Source organism: Notamacropus eugenii, chromosome 7 (assembly GCF_028372415.1).
Source record: "Notamacropus eugenii isolate mMacEug1 chromosome 7, mMacEug1.pri_v2, whole genome shotgun sequence".
In the NCBI taxonomy this organism is placed as follows: Eukaryota; Metazoa; Chordata; class Mammalia; order Diprotodontia; family Macropodidae; genus Notamacropus; species Notamacropus eugenii.
The window spans coordinates 38377965-38391893 of record NC_092878.1 but is presented as its reverse complement, the minus strand read 5'-3'; the positions used below and the strand labels follow the sequence as shown (position 1 = coordinate 38391893).

General features: G+C 36.0%; 1 protein-coding gene across 2 annotated transcripts in view; it reads left to right on the top strand.

Annotated features, from left to right (window-relative positions):
• Window positions 1-13929, top strand: part of CPSF2 (cleavage and polyadenylation specific factor 2) — a 30945-nt gene that overhangs the window by 572 nt on the left and 16444 nt on the right. The window contains exons 1-5 of one of the 2 annotated variants that reach the window (XM_072622779.1): window positions 1121-1181; window positions 6887-7069; window positions 8412-8571; window positions 8658-8763; window positions 13006-13135. In XM_072622779.1, the coding sequence (XP_072478880.1) occupies window positions 6921-7069; window positions 8412-8571; window positions 8658-8763; window positions 13006-13135 (545 nt within the window). In that variant the 5' untranslated portion in view covers window positions 1121-1181; window positions 6887-6920. Of the gene's footprint in view, window positions 1-1120; window positions 1182-6886; window positions 7070-8411; window positions 8572-8657; window positions 8764-13005; window positions 13136-13929 lie in introns of those variants that run through there. The other variant, XM_072622778.1, reaches the window with a different exon arrangement.

The window sequence follows — 13929 nt, the reverse complement described above, 5'->3', positions numbered from 1 at the left end:
CCCCGGCGCCCGGCGCGCAGTCGGTGTCGCCCACTTGTTCCGCCGCCTCATCCGTGCCCGGTATCATGGACACGCATGTACCAGCGGTGACCACGTCCCTGTTTGTTAGGAGCTTGGTCTGGGGCGCTCTGCTCCCCAGCTTACCTGGGAGGCGGGCAGCGAAAGAAAGTCGAGCCTCGCGTGCCCCGGGATGCCTTTGGGGCTCCCTTGCCCGGCTGTCCACCCGGCCTGGAATGGGCATTTAACGAATGTATGTCTTCCATCCATGACTTCCCGTTTTCTGTCACCTTTCTTACATGGGGCTCCCCCAGTGAAAAGCATTACAGAACTGCTCCCCTATTTTCACCCATCTCTAATTGAAATCGATTATTTTCTTCAATGATTTAAAAACATTCAGAAAAGGTGGGTAGGTGTACGTGTGCCAAAGGGTCGATGGCACGAACCCATGTCATAAAAAACCACAGATGGCCGCCTCCTTTCCAGTACCTGTTAGATCTTAGAATTTATATTTCTGCTCGTCATCGTCACCAGCAGCAGGCATTGGAGTTCCACAGATGGTCCAGATAGGTTAGGTTTGGGGTTGAAATAATAATCGCTGTCCTCCTTAAGTCTCTTTGAAGGATCACAGGACCTTTCTTACCGTAAGAAAGCAGCTCATGCTCAGGATGTTAAGTGACTTGTCAGCGGCTACATAGTAACAGAGATGTGGCCGTCTGCAGTCCAGTTCTTCTGGCTCCATGGGCAGTGTAGCTTAGTCTTGCTACATCACAGTGATTTTCATGAGAGGGGCAATCCTCTTGGGCTAAAGTTTTAAGTACGTAGTAAATTCAGGGCAGGGCAAAGCACTTGCTAGCTGTGTAAGTCACAACCCTATTTCAGTTCCTCATCTGTAAAATGAACTGGAGAAGGTCATGGCAGACCATTCCATCATCTTGGCCAAAAGGAAACCTGCCATGGGGTCATAAAGATTGAGTCATGGAAAGGACTGAACGCCAACAAAAACTGAAAGAAGTGGAGCCTCCAAAGACAGTCAGAAGGGTCTGCCCTCCAGGGAGCTTACCTTCTGTTGAGGGAGACATCATATGGAACCAGATAACAATTTTAAAGTAAATTAAGGATGGAGAGAATATTAACACCTGGGGAGAGTTAGAGATGGCTCTTCAGCTAACAGCAAAATGAAGGTGAAAATTCTGAGAGGGTGGGTAAGGCAGGGATGCCTTCCAAGTGAGGTAGTGCAGACAACCTGTGCAAATAAAAACATGGATGTGGAGATGAAATGCAAATTTGAGAAGCATCTAGTAGTTGATTTTAGCAGGAATGTAACCCTGTGGCTGGAGTAATAGGAATTAAGTCTGGAAAGATAGACTGGACCCAGAAAATGGTTTATTTTATTTTTTTAAATAATTTTTTTGATATCTTTTAACAGAGCCACAATTTCTTTCAGTATTAGTCCTCTCCTTTGCTGTCCTATAACAAATATTTTTTTTTAAGATAAAAGGAGAGGAGCAAAATCAACAAAACCAATCGAGACATCAGAAAATACATGCAATGTTCCACACCTACAAACCCCCCTTCTCTGAAGTGGATTTGGAGGAAGAAGGGGGATAATTTCTCATATCTATTCTTTATGATTTTACAGCACTCAGTTTCAGTTATTTTGTGGAGGTGGTTCTTTCCATTTATACTCTTGTAGCTACTGTGTATATTGTTATTTTGACTTGGCTTACTTAATTCTGCATCATTTCGTGTCTTTCCATGCTTGTCGGTTTGCATATTTGTCATTTCTTGTAGCACAATAATATTCCATCCCATTTGTATACTGTAATTTGTTTAGCCGTTCCCCCAATAAGGGGCATCTCCTTTGTTTCCAGTTCTCTACTTCCAATATTTACAAAAATATTACTGTAAATTTTGGTATATAAAAACATTGCTTTTTATTAGTGCCTACTCAGAGGATAAGGCCAGTGTTGGATCAAAGGCCATGGACATTTTAGTCACTTCATTGGCATAATCCCAAATTGCTCTCCAGAGTACTGCTTCACAGCTCTACCAGCACTGTGCTAGTGTGCCCATCTTCCTACACCCCTCCGCCATAGGCTGTTCTATTTCTTGTTATCTTTGCCCGTTGCAGGGTGAACCAGAAGATTGTTTCGATTGGCATTTTTTATTAGTCATTTGGCTTATTCTTTTATGTGTTTGTTATAAGTTTGCAATTCTCCTTCACGTACTGAGGGGTGACATTTAGTCTCTTATCATGAGTACAAAGTTAACTGTCCTATCATTACATGGGAATATGGTTTTTTTTCTCTTTGCCTCTCTTTTTCATTTTAATTCTTTCCTCATGTCTTCTTGTTACTTCTAGCATAGAAGTAGAACTATGTCAAGTATGTATTGCACCATATCAAATAATAGTGAGGAGTGCCGGCATTTTGTTTTACTCCTAGAATTCAGTTAATTTTTCCTTTATGAATTTATTTACTAGATTTTGAATGATTTCACATGTATAATTGATGTCATTTTGCTTGCCTTCTCAGGGGGAGGGAGAGAATTTGGAACTCAATTTGAAAAGGAAAAGAAGGTTAAAAATAAATATTTTTAAAAGGGAAAAATTAAATATGTAAACTATAAAAGTGAATTTAGATACTAAGGCATTTTCAGCACATGAATTTAATATTGATAATAGTTTATGATTTAACATGATATGATTTCCTTCTTTATCTCTTTATTTTGTGAATTTTTGTTTTTCCTTTATCTTTGTTTGTTTGAAGCTCCTAATTAAAAAAAAAAAGGCACAGTAAATTTTGTTCCAGCTTCTTATTTTTATCGTATTTGCCTTTTAAGTGTATTTGTTATAGATTCCTGAGTGTGGTATTTTGTTTTCTTATTCAATCTATTATTCTTTCATTTTATTGGATTGTTTTATGCATTCAGTTTTAAAGTTTTGAAAGTTAGGTTTATAATTTCTTCCATTTGTCACTAGTAGTGTTTTTCTTAATGGGATTTTAAAAATTGCCTCTTTCTCTTTAAAGACGGTACTTTTTTCTCTTCAGTTATTTTTTACTCTTTGGTCTTCATTAAGGCAGTTCCCACAGCTTCTCTTTCTCTTACCCTCAGTTCCCTCCTTCACTCCATTCCTTGCCCCCTCATTACCATTTTGACCTTAATTTTGCTCAGCTTAATTCCCTTTTCTTTCTTTCTTTTTTAATTTGGGTATCCAATTCTTTCCCTTCTTTTTTTCTGCCTCTCAAGTCCCTTCCTCTCATCTTCAACTTTTGATTTGTTTTCTTTTTTTGCATATTATCTTCATTCTTTTTCTTTTCTGTATCTTAAAGACTTTGATTCATGGTGCTTACACTTTTTTATTCCTTCTTTATTTTTTGTTCTTAAAGCGACTAAAGTAATTTTTGAGTTCTTTCTCTTAGCAACTTCTATGCTGTTACTTTGTAAAAGATGTAAATTCCTTCCTCTGCCCCTTTTTTTCTGTTATGCTTGAGTCTTAAAAGCATCAGTTCCTGCAGGAGTTAGAGAAAATTGAAGTATTCCCCAATGGTAAAAATTTCCCCATGTCCTTGATTTTGTGGTCCATTCTACTCTCTGCCCTTCTCCATCCCATACTTTCTCTTGGCACTTTGTTTTCTGTGTTCAGAAGTTACTTGTCATTTTTTAAAAATTTAACAATTTGTTTTCTTGAATTAATTTTTCCTTTATTATGTTTAGGTTTTTTAATTTGCTTTGTTCTTCTGGGAGACTTATAATTCTCAAGTGTCTTTGTGCATCTTATCTTTGAGATCGATATGTTTTGCTAGCATGGAGATCACATTTTTAAGATCATGTTTTAGCATTGCTTTTTGCTTCTCTTCTTCCAGATTGTTCCTTACTTCTATGTTTCTTCATTCTCAGTCAACTGTTCTCTTTTGTTTCTATGGGGTTCAGGTGGTTTTTTTGTTCTGCCTACTATTTCTGCTGTATGGGCCATAAATGCTGCTCTTTATCCTTGTTATTTCTCTCTTGAACCAATTGGTCCTGCTGTGGGACCATGCTATTTTGAGAATGCACAGAGACCTCTGCCTAATCAGGTGTTGGTTCAGTTTTTTTTGTCTGTAGCTTCTTGTATTTACGGTTTTATACTGAATTTTCTTCCTCTTGAGGTCTTTAGTGATATTCTCCCCATGTAGTCCCCTATTGCATACTTTCTAACTCCCCCTCTGATGGCAGATTGATTGACCTGGTGAGATTGGGTATCAAAGCTTACTCAGTCTTCTCTTACATTGAAGAATTCACATTTCGTGAAATCAGTCCCATCTGCAAGTAACTTTTGGGGGGACAGAACTGATCCTGGCATAGTGCCCCAGTTCCCTCTGCTCTTTAGTTCTCTGGCTGAGTACTACTATTATAGCCCACTGCTGCATCAGGCAGAGTGGCATCCCTGGGCACAAACTGAGTCAGGTTATACAGCTCTGCCACAGTGTGGGAACTGATGGAGGGGGTCATGCTTAGTGAATGTGTTAAGGAGTTAGCCTTCTTTACCATTAATTCACAGGATTGTTACCTCTTTAGACTTCTTGGTGTTTTGGTCTGTGGAGACAGTTGCAATCACTTTACTTCTTGCATGCAATTTTTATGTTGGGAGTTTTGAGAGTTCATGAGAATTGAAAAAGATATCTAATCTGCCATCTTGTTGGTAATGTGAGCCAGAAGCCTTTAATGGATTTCACTAACAGCCTAAGAAGTTTGTCTTTTATTCTAGAGAAAATAGGAAGCTGAAGATTTTTGAGAAGGACAGTGACATGGTTAGACTTGAAGATTATTTTGCCAACTACATGGAACCTTGATTGCTGATTAGAGATACTAAAAGTAATGAGAAAAATTGGAGGACTATTAAGAATAATCCAGGTGATCAGAATTAGGCACTGAACTGGAGTATTGATAGTATGAGTGGAGATAATATAGGACAACTTTGTGAACTATTTTGGAAGTGGAATAGATGACATGACATCTGACTATATTGCAGGGGAAGTATAGGGAAAGGGAATTATTTATGAATAGAACAGTGGTACAGAAATTGTGAAGTCTACAGGAAGAATGGATTTGTGGGGAGAGTAGATTGATTTCTGTTTTGGACATTGATTTGAGATGTGGAAGAGACATCTTAGTATAGATATCCTACATGATTGGAGTTTAGGAAAGAGATTAGTGTTCTAAGGGTGCATGGGTGTGATAGGGGTGATAATTGACTTAACCTTAAGGTGATATTTTTGGATTCCTCATATCTCATCCCCTCATTATACATTCTATTCATTTCAGCACCTTATTGGTTACTCTTTTGTGGTGTTCTGTGTTCATTTTGTGTCTTTTTTTTGCTTATTTTATTTTTATTTTTTGCTTGTCTTGTCTCCACTTCAAATTCCCTTCCCCCCAAAAAAGATAGTAAACTCTTTCTAATTTTATTTATCTCTTATATATATCACTTACAGTGTTTAACCCAAATTTTCGGTGGAAATTTGATAGGTGATAAATTTTATCATTTTCAGTATACTGTTAGGAACCATTTTTAGGACCTTTAGGACTTGCTGATTGCATCAAGCCCCAACACATTGCAAAGCCTCATCTTTCAATTACTCAGTAGGGTTTGGGCTAACCATTAACACAGTAAAAACCAAGGAGATAATTCTGATTTCCAAAGCAATTTTAAGTTGACAATAGTTCTTGTTCATCAGAGTGTACGTAACTATGTCCTGGAAATTATTTTGTATTTAATTTTCTCTATACATGATTTCTTCTAATAGAATGTAAGTTTCTTGAGGGCAGAGACTGGTTTGGTTTTGGTTTTATCTTTATAAACCCAGCACCCAATACAGTATGACAAATAATAGTTGATAAATGCTTGTTGCAGTTCTGTGATCCTATTTGAAGGGACTTATATAAGATTATGACTACAAAGTAATGCAGCTGATTAAATAACTTAAGTATGTAGCATAAATTATCAGAATGATTTATCCTTTAATGGAGTCACTTTGGAACCTATCCTCCCATTATGGTAACTCTGCTTAACAATTTTGGAATAATCTAAACCAAATTATAAGCAAACCAGCGCTATTACTTAATAGTTACCTCATATTTGAGGGGAGAGGTAGCAAAAATGCTATTTTCCACCTAGAATTTATTCACTGTATGATTAGGCTTCGCATAACTTTTATTTATTTCAAAAAATGAGTCTCAAACTCAGAAGATTATTTACTATAGTTGAGGAAATTTAAAAGAATAGACTGCTAACTGTGATTTATGGCAAGTCTCTTGAGCTCTCTGCCCTTAGTTTTTCTCATCTGTAAAATAAAGGAGTTGGAAAATGGTCTTAGTTTAAGATCCCTTCCAGCTCTGATACTTAGTAGTTCTGAAAGGAATTCTAAAAAAGGAAACCTAAAAATGTTTAGAATAATGGCAGTCATGATTGACCATAGGACTCATTGTTAAATCTTAATTTATCACTTTGTAGTTATTCTTTTTGTGAGGAAAATGATGGACAGTTATTTTGTTTAAATGAGAGAAAATGGCTTAAAAGGGTAAGATTTTGCTTAGAGTCAGAAAGTTAAAAAGAAAATGCTAGAAAAGGCTAGCCAAATTTTTTAGCCAGATAAAAGACTAAAAAAATCTACTTTTCTCAGAGACTTTTGAGAAGACAGCCTTCTGTCAGTCCTTGGTAATTTAATCGTGAAGATGGTGATAATGATGACAAAGATGATTGGTATTTGTGCTTTTGCACAGCAATGTTAATATATTATCTCATTCGATTACCATTAATTTACATGTAGTTACCAGTTTGGTAAATTGAAAGACTTTAATTTCATTATCAGAGAAATTTGTATTGATATTTTTCTTTCTTCTGAAGGAACCTTTCTGTTTACTCACCTTGGGATGCAAAAATGACATCTATCATCAAACTAACTACCCTCTCAGGGGTGCAAGAAGAATCTGCACTTTGCTATCTACTTCAGGTTGATGAGTTTCGATTTTTATTGGACTGTGGCTGGGATGAGCACTTTTCAATGGATATCATAGATTCCCTTAGGAAGTAAGTATTTGTTAGTATATACCTTTCTTTGCTATATTTTAGTGCCTTTTGGTATAATCAGAAAATGTTTAATATTTCTGATTGTGCTCATGGCAAAAGGTAAATTAGATATTTAAAATTTTATTTGATATAGTGGTTAAAGAATTAAGAAGTTTCATTTTATATCATCCTGTTGCCTAAGCACGTGCCTGTTGCAGCAAACTTGTAACTTACCAGTGTTTTTCTATATCCTGCTTTTAGGAGAGAGACAAATTACCAGAAAGAAGTTCGTCTCAGAGATTTTAGAGAGGAATCAAAAACTTGAAGGGAGTGTTCTAGGGTCAAAATACATCCAGCACAATATCCTATACTTATTTTGTTGTTCAGTTGAGTTTGACTCTTCATGACCTCACTTGGGGTTTTCTTGGCAAAGATACTGGAATGGCTTTCCATTTCCTTCTCCAGCAACTGCAAATTCTATGATGAAAGTTGGTGTTTAGAATAATAACTTTAAAATATTATGGGATCCTAACATATTAATGAAAGACAAAAATCTTTCACGACTCATTAGTGCAGCAATACATGTAAAAAAAGATGTTTGACAAACAGAAGTTGAAAAAAAAGAAGTATTTTCTGGTTTGACTCTCAGTCATTCAAAACACCCCATTCTCCCAAGCATCCTGGTTAATTTGAAGTTTTACCATAACTGGGTTTGTTAGTCACCATTCAGAAAACTGAATTAAAATCCATAGCAAAGATGTAAATAGAAGTAACATCGTTCCCTGAGTACTTGCTGAAGTTCCAACTTGAATGCTTGCATCTTAAGCAGGAATGCATAACTCAGTTACAATTAAATTCACTCTCCAGATTTTCCCATTTTTAAAGCAGCATTTCTGAGCTTTGTATTTTGTAGGTTATGTTTATAATTATAGACTGCTACTGTTAGTAAAGGAAAGCAGGGTGGCATTGTGATTGACATTCATAATCCAATTTTTGCTTTTAATTTCAACCTTTCACAAAATGTTGATTTGGGATTGCTAACTAACATTAGAATTGGCTAATTTGAATTTGTCATCTTATTTCTACCTTGGGAATAACATGATTATCATTCAGATTTCTAAAGTGATTTAAAGTTTACAGAGAGCTTTCTTCACAACAATCCTATAAGATAGCTAGGGCAAATATTATCCCCATTTTACAGATTAGAAAGATGAGGCTTAGTGACTTCCCCATGATACCACTCAGCTGGTGTCAGAACTTGAAATTGAACCCCGATTTCCTTACTACAGGTTTACTCTTTTCATTGCACTATATTACTCCTAAGAGATGCCAGAAACTAATCATTTGGATTATGTTCTTCCAGACATGTTCACCAGGTAGACGCAGTACTGCTCTCTCATCCTGATCCTCTACATCTTGGTGCCCTCCCATATGCTGTTGGAAAATTGGGTTTGAATTGTGCTATCTATGCAACCATTCCTGTTTATAAAATGGGGCAGATGTTCATGTATGATCTTTATCAGGTAAATTTTTTTTATATTTTCGAATTTTTAGCCCTGACAACTTTTATTTTACTAACCTTTTGTTTCCTTGTGTGTTGTTCTTTTAGTCTCGTCATAATACAGAGGATTTTACACTTTTTACACTGGATGATGTGGATGCAGCTTTTGATAAAATACAGCAACTCAAGTTCTCTCAAATTGTGAACTTGAAAGGTAACAACTGTTAGAATTAAGGGAAAAAACCCAGTTTTTGCCATAAAACTTTCAGACCTTCTGAAAACACTAAAATTTATATTGCCTCTGGGAGCTAGAGAAAGCCTCTCCAAAATATTTTAAAGCCCCAAATATCCCAGACTAAATCTCAACAAAATGATGGTCACATCAGACCTTCTGATGTAGTCTTTAAAAAGTTTGAGTTTGATTAATGAAACCAGGTAATTAAAAGCTAAGTCTTTACTGTGTACCCCGCAGTGGTGTGAGGCAGTGGGGAGGGGGAAAGCAGGGTCTGGAGGAGGTAATAAGGTTTTTTTAATGCCTTTTGTTTTCATATTACAGCCATTTCCTACTTTCCCCTCCAGATTTAACCCTCTCTTATGACAGAGGAAAACACTTTAAGCCCAGACATCTGATATTGAGACCATATCTGACAATGTATGCAGTAGTGTATGTGTCCTGGTAGCCCTTTCCCTCTCAGCTGTGAGAGAGACCTTATTAGTTTTTCAGTTACTGAGCCCAGTTTTCTTTTAGTGATCTTTTAATTTACATTACCATTGTTACGGTGTCGTTGTCCTCTTGATTCTTCCTTATTTTGCCATATGTTTCTCTGAATTTCCCATATTCACCCTTACGTACTGCATTTTAATTTTCTATTACATTTACCTAATGTCGTTTTTTTGTTTTTTATTTTTAGCCATTCCCCAATTAATGGGCACTCACTTAAAAAAAAAGTTCTTCACTCCTGTAAAGCATCTTGCTATGACTTTTGGTGTATTTTAAACCTTTGTTTCTGTCTGTCTTTGATTTCTTTTAGGGATATTCCTGTAGTAGGATTGCTGATATGGACATTTAATTTCCTTTCTTTGCATAATGCAAATTAAAATCCAGACTGGTTGTCCAGAATCCAGAACTTAGTGATTCTAACAACAGTATCATCATCTTTCATCTCATAATCTCTCAGCGTTGATTTCCCCTACCTCTTTTCTTTTTTGTTAATTTAGCAGATTAGAAGTGTTTGGATTTGCATTTGTTTTATTGCTAGGCTGAAAGGACCTAGCTTTGATTTCAGCTCAGTCAGAAGCTGGATTTGGAGCATGTGTTCAAGTAGTAATCCATACTTGGAATTTATTCTTTTAAAGACTTCATATGTATTGGGAAATGGCTCTTGATATTATATATATTTGTGTCTGTTATGTGTGTGTGTGTGTGTAGGGTATCAGACTTTTATTGGTTATATTTAATACAAATTCTTTCACATTCTACAATTTCTTAATTTTGTCTTCATTGATTTTATTTGTGCAAAACTTAAAATTTGAAGTAGTAAAAAATGGTGTTATCTTTTATGATCTCTGTCATCTTTTGTTTGGTTAAGAATTACTCCTTTGGCCGTAGTAGTGAAAGATGTGTAAGGTCTCATTTAATTTTTGTATGATGTGAGCTTTTATATTCAGTTTGCATGTATCTTTTGGAATTAGAGAATATGATATAAGGCATTGTTCTAGCCCTAACTTCTGCTAAACTGCTTTACACTTTCCCCAGCAATTCATGGCAAACAAGTAGTCCTTCCTTTAATGTTATGTTCTGGAGTTTATCAAACACTGGACTACTGTTAGTGCTTTTGTCTCTTGTGTTTAGTTATGTTTGTTTCAATTGATCTACTTTTTAAAAATGAATAAGCAAATTGTTTTGATGGATTCTGCTTTATAATAGGGTTTGAGGTCTGGTATTATTATGCCCTTTCATTTGTACTTTTTCTTCTTTTTCTCTTCGAAAGCTAGATCATTTGTTATTCTAAATGAATTGTATTGCTATTTTATTTAGTTCTAAAAAGTATTCCCTCTGTAATATGGTATATCTCTAAATCTGCAAGTTAGTTTAGGTAGTGTTGTCATTTAAAAAATATTCACGTTGACTAGCCATGAATCTCTCTTTATTTTTTTTATATATGATTAATTTATTTTTAGTTTTCAACATTCACTTCCATAAGATTTTGAGTTTTGAATTTTGTCCCCTATCCTTTCCTCCCCCCTCCTCAAGAAGGCATGCATTCTGATACAGGCTCTACTTATACATTCATGTTCATCATATTTTCACATTAGTCATGATGTAAAGAAGAATTAGAACTAAAGGGAGGAACCACAAGAAAGAAAAAACCACAAAACAACAGAGAGAGAGCAAGTAGTCTTGCTTCCATCTGCATTCAGACTCCAAAGTGCTTTCTCTGCATATGGGTAGCTTTTTCCATCATTAGTCTTTTGCACTTGTCTTGCATTGCTGAGAAGAGCTAAGTCTGTCAAAGTCAGTCATCGCACAGTGTGACTGTAACAGCGTACAGTGTTCTCCTGCTTCTGCTCACCTCACTCATCATCAGTTCATATAAATCTTTCCAGGTTTTTCTAAAGTCCACCTGCTCATTATTTCTTATTGCACAATAGTATTCCATTACATTCATATACAACGGCTTGTTCAGCCACTCCCCCAATTGCTAGGCATCCTCTCAATTTCCAGTTGTTTGCCACCACAGAAAGAGCCACTGTAAATATTTTTGTACATGTGGGTCTTTTTCCCATTTTTATGATCTTTTTGGGATACAGACCTAGAAGGGGTATTGCTGGGTCAAAGGGTGTACGCAGTTTTATCTATGGTACCTTTCAGCAGGTACCTTATCTCTTTTAATTAGATATATTTTTGCTTTGTCTGAGATCAGGATTGCTATCTCTGCTTTTTTTACTTCAGTTGAAGCATAATATATTCTGTTCCAACCTTTTACCTTTACTCTGTGTGTATCCTTCTGTTTCAAATGTGTTTCTTGTAAACAGCATATTGTAGAATTATGTTTTTTAATCCACTCTGCTATGTGCTTCCGTTTTATGGGAGAGTTTATCACATTCAGTTATGATTGTTATCTGTGTCTTTCTCTCCATCCTATTTTCCCCTGTTTATGCTTTTCTCTCCATTCCCCCTTTTCCTCCTTACTAGAGTTTTGCTTTTGACCGCCACCTTCCTCAGTTTGCCCTCCCTTCTATTCAACCCCTCTCTTTTCTTTCCTCTTTCCCCTTCTGTTTCCTAAAGGGTAAGTTAGATTTCTATACCTAACTGGTTATGATATTCCCACTTTGAGCCAAATCTGATAAGAGTAAGGTTCAAATAATGCTCGTCTCCCTCCCTTCTTTTCCTTTACTGTAATAGGTTTTTGTGCCTTTTCATGTGATGTATTTTACTCTTGTCTGCCTCCTTCTTTCCTCTTCTCCTAGTACAATCTCTTTTTACCACTTAATTATATTTTTTATCATCACATCAAAGTCAACTTATACCCTACACCCTCTGTCTATGTATACCCCTTTTAAATGGTGTAATAACAATACAGTTCTGAACAGTTTCAAGTGTCATCTTCCCTTGTAGGGATATAAACAGTTTACCCTTATTAATAACATGTTGTTTTTTCTTTCTTGTTTACCTTTTTGTGCCTCTCTTGAGTCTTGATTTGAAGATCAGTTTTTCTCTTGAGCTCAGATCTTTTTATCAGGAAGATTTGGAAGTCCCCTATTTTGTTGAATATCCATCTCCTCCCCTGAAAGATTATGCTCGGTTTCGCTGGGTAGTTGATCCTTGGTTGTAGTCCAAGCTCCTATGCCTTACAGAATAGTGTATTCCACACCCTGGAAGGTCCTGTGTAGTCCTTACTGTGGTTCCATGATATTTAAATTGTTTCTTTCTGTCTGCTTGCCATATTTTCTCTTTGACCTGGTAATTTTGGAATCTATTTCTTTAAACAATATTTTGTAGTTGTACCCAGATAAATCTTGTGTGTGTCTTGTTAGGTTAACTTCTAGAAATTCATGCATGTTGTAGTTATTTTAAATAGAGTTCCTGGTTTTAATATTACTTATTTTGTGAGGTTTTCTTTCTGGTTTTTTTCTTTTCCTTCTCTGGTTCACTACTCCCATTTTTCCTTCAGCAAATAATTGTGAAGTTTTAGCCAGAGAATCAGGGAATACATTCTGCTACACTCAAAAGAAAGCTAGTCCCTTATGACAGGGTATTGTTGTAGTGACTGTCTGTTATCTTAGGGAAATTCCCCTTGTTTTGGTGCCCAGTTTCAGTCTTGAGCAGTCACTGTGTGGGGAATTTAGAGCAAGGTTGTGATCTGTGCCACCAGACACATGAGTCACCTAATAATTCTGTATTTGTAAGTGTGTTGTCAACAGTCTTAGTGTTACTATTTTTTTGTTGATACAGGTAAAGGGCATGGTTTGTCCATCACACCTCTGCCCGCTGGTCACATGATAGGAGGAACAATATGGAAAATAGTCAAAGATGGAGAAGAAGAAATCGTTTATGCTGTTGACTTCAACCACAAGAGGGAGATGTATGTATATCAAAACAAGAAGTTATTATGGGAGATGCAATTGGACATGCTTTATAATTTCATTTTCATGAAGGTGGAATTTGAAAGTTAAAGTGCTTCTTTAAATTAGATTTAATTCTTTTGTCCAAATCTCTTGACTTTGGATTAACTCAAAAACATCAAATGTCAAGAACCTGAAGGGCTTTTCTTATTTTCAAAGTGATTCTTAACATTAGTTGATTCCCGCCCCCCGACCTCCCTTAACTTTCTAAAAATAAGCATAATTAGATTTTGTGTTGGGGGAAAAGAGAAGAGGGAGCTCTGAAAATTGGCATGGCAAGTTATTTTCAGTATGTGTGTGTCACATGTACTATATCAATGGTGTCAAACTAAAATAGAAATGGCCACTAAACAGTCTAATAAGGACCCCTGAGGGCCCTGTATTGACTTAGGAAAAGACATACTAGCACTATCTCTGCTCTATTTTATTTACATATATATATAGATAAATAGATAGATATTCATAGATATTTATTTATTTTCTTAAATACTTTCTGGTTACATTTTAATATGGTTTGGGCTGCACTCTGGGGTTGAGGGCCTGTGTTTGACACCTCTGCACCATATAATAGTTGTGCCTGGAAGCGTGGTATATTGTTGAATTTTTACCAGTGAGTAATTTTTAATGCTTGCTACTTAAAGTAGCCTTGTGTTTCCTTTCTATAGTACAAAAAATTACCCTCCATTTAACCTGTCTTGTAAATCTTGATTTTCAAAATCAGGTTTTCTTAAGTAGAACACATATGTAATACTGC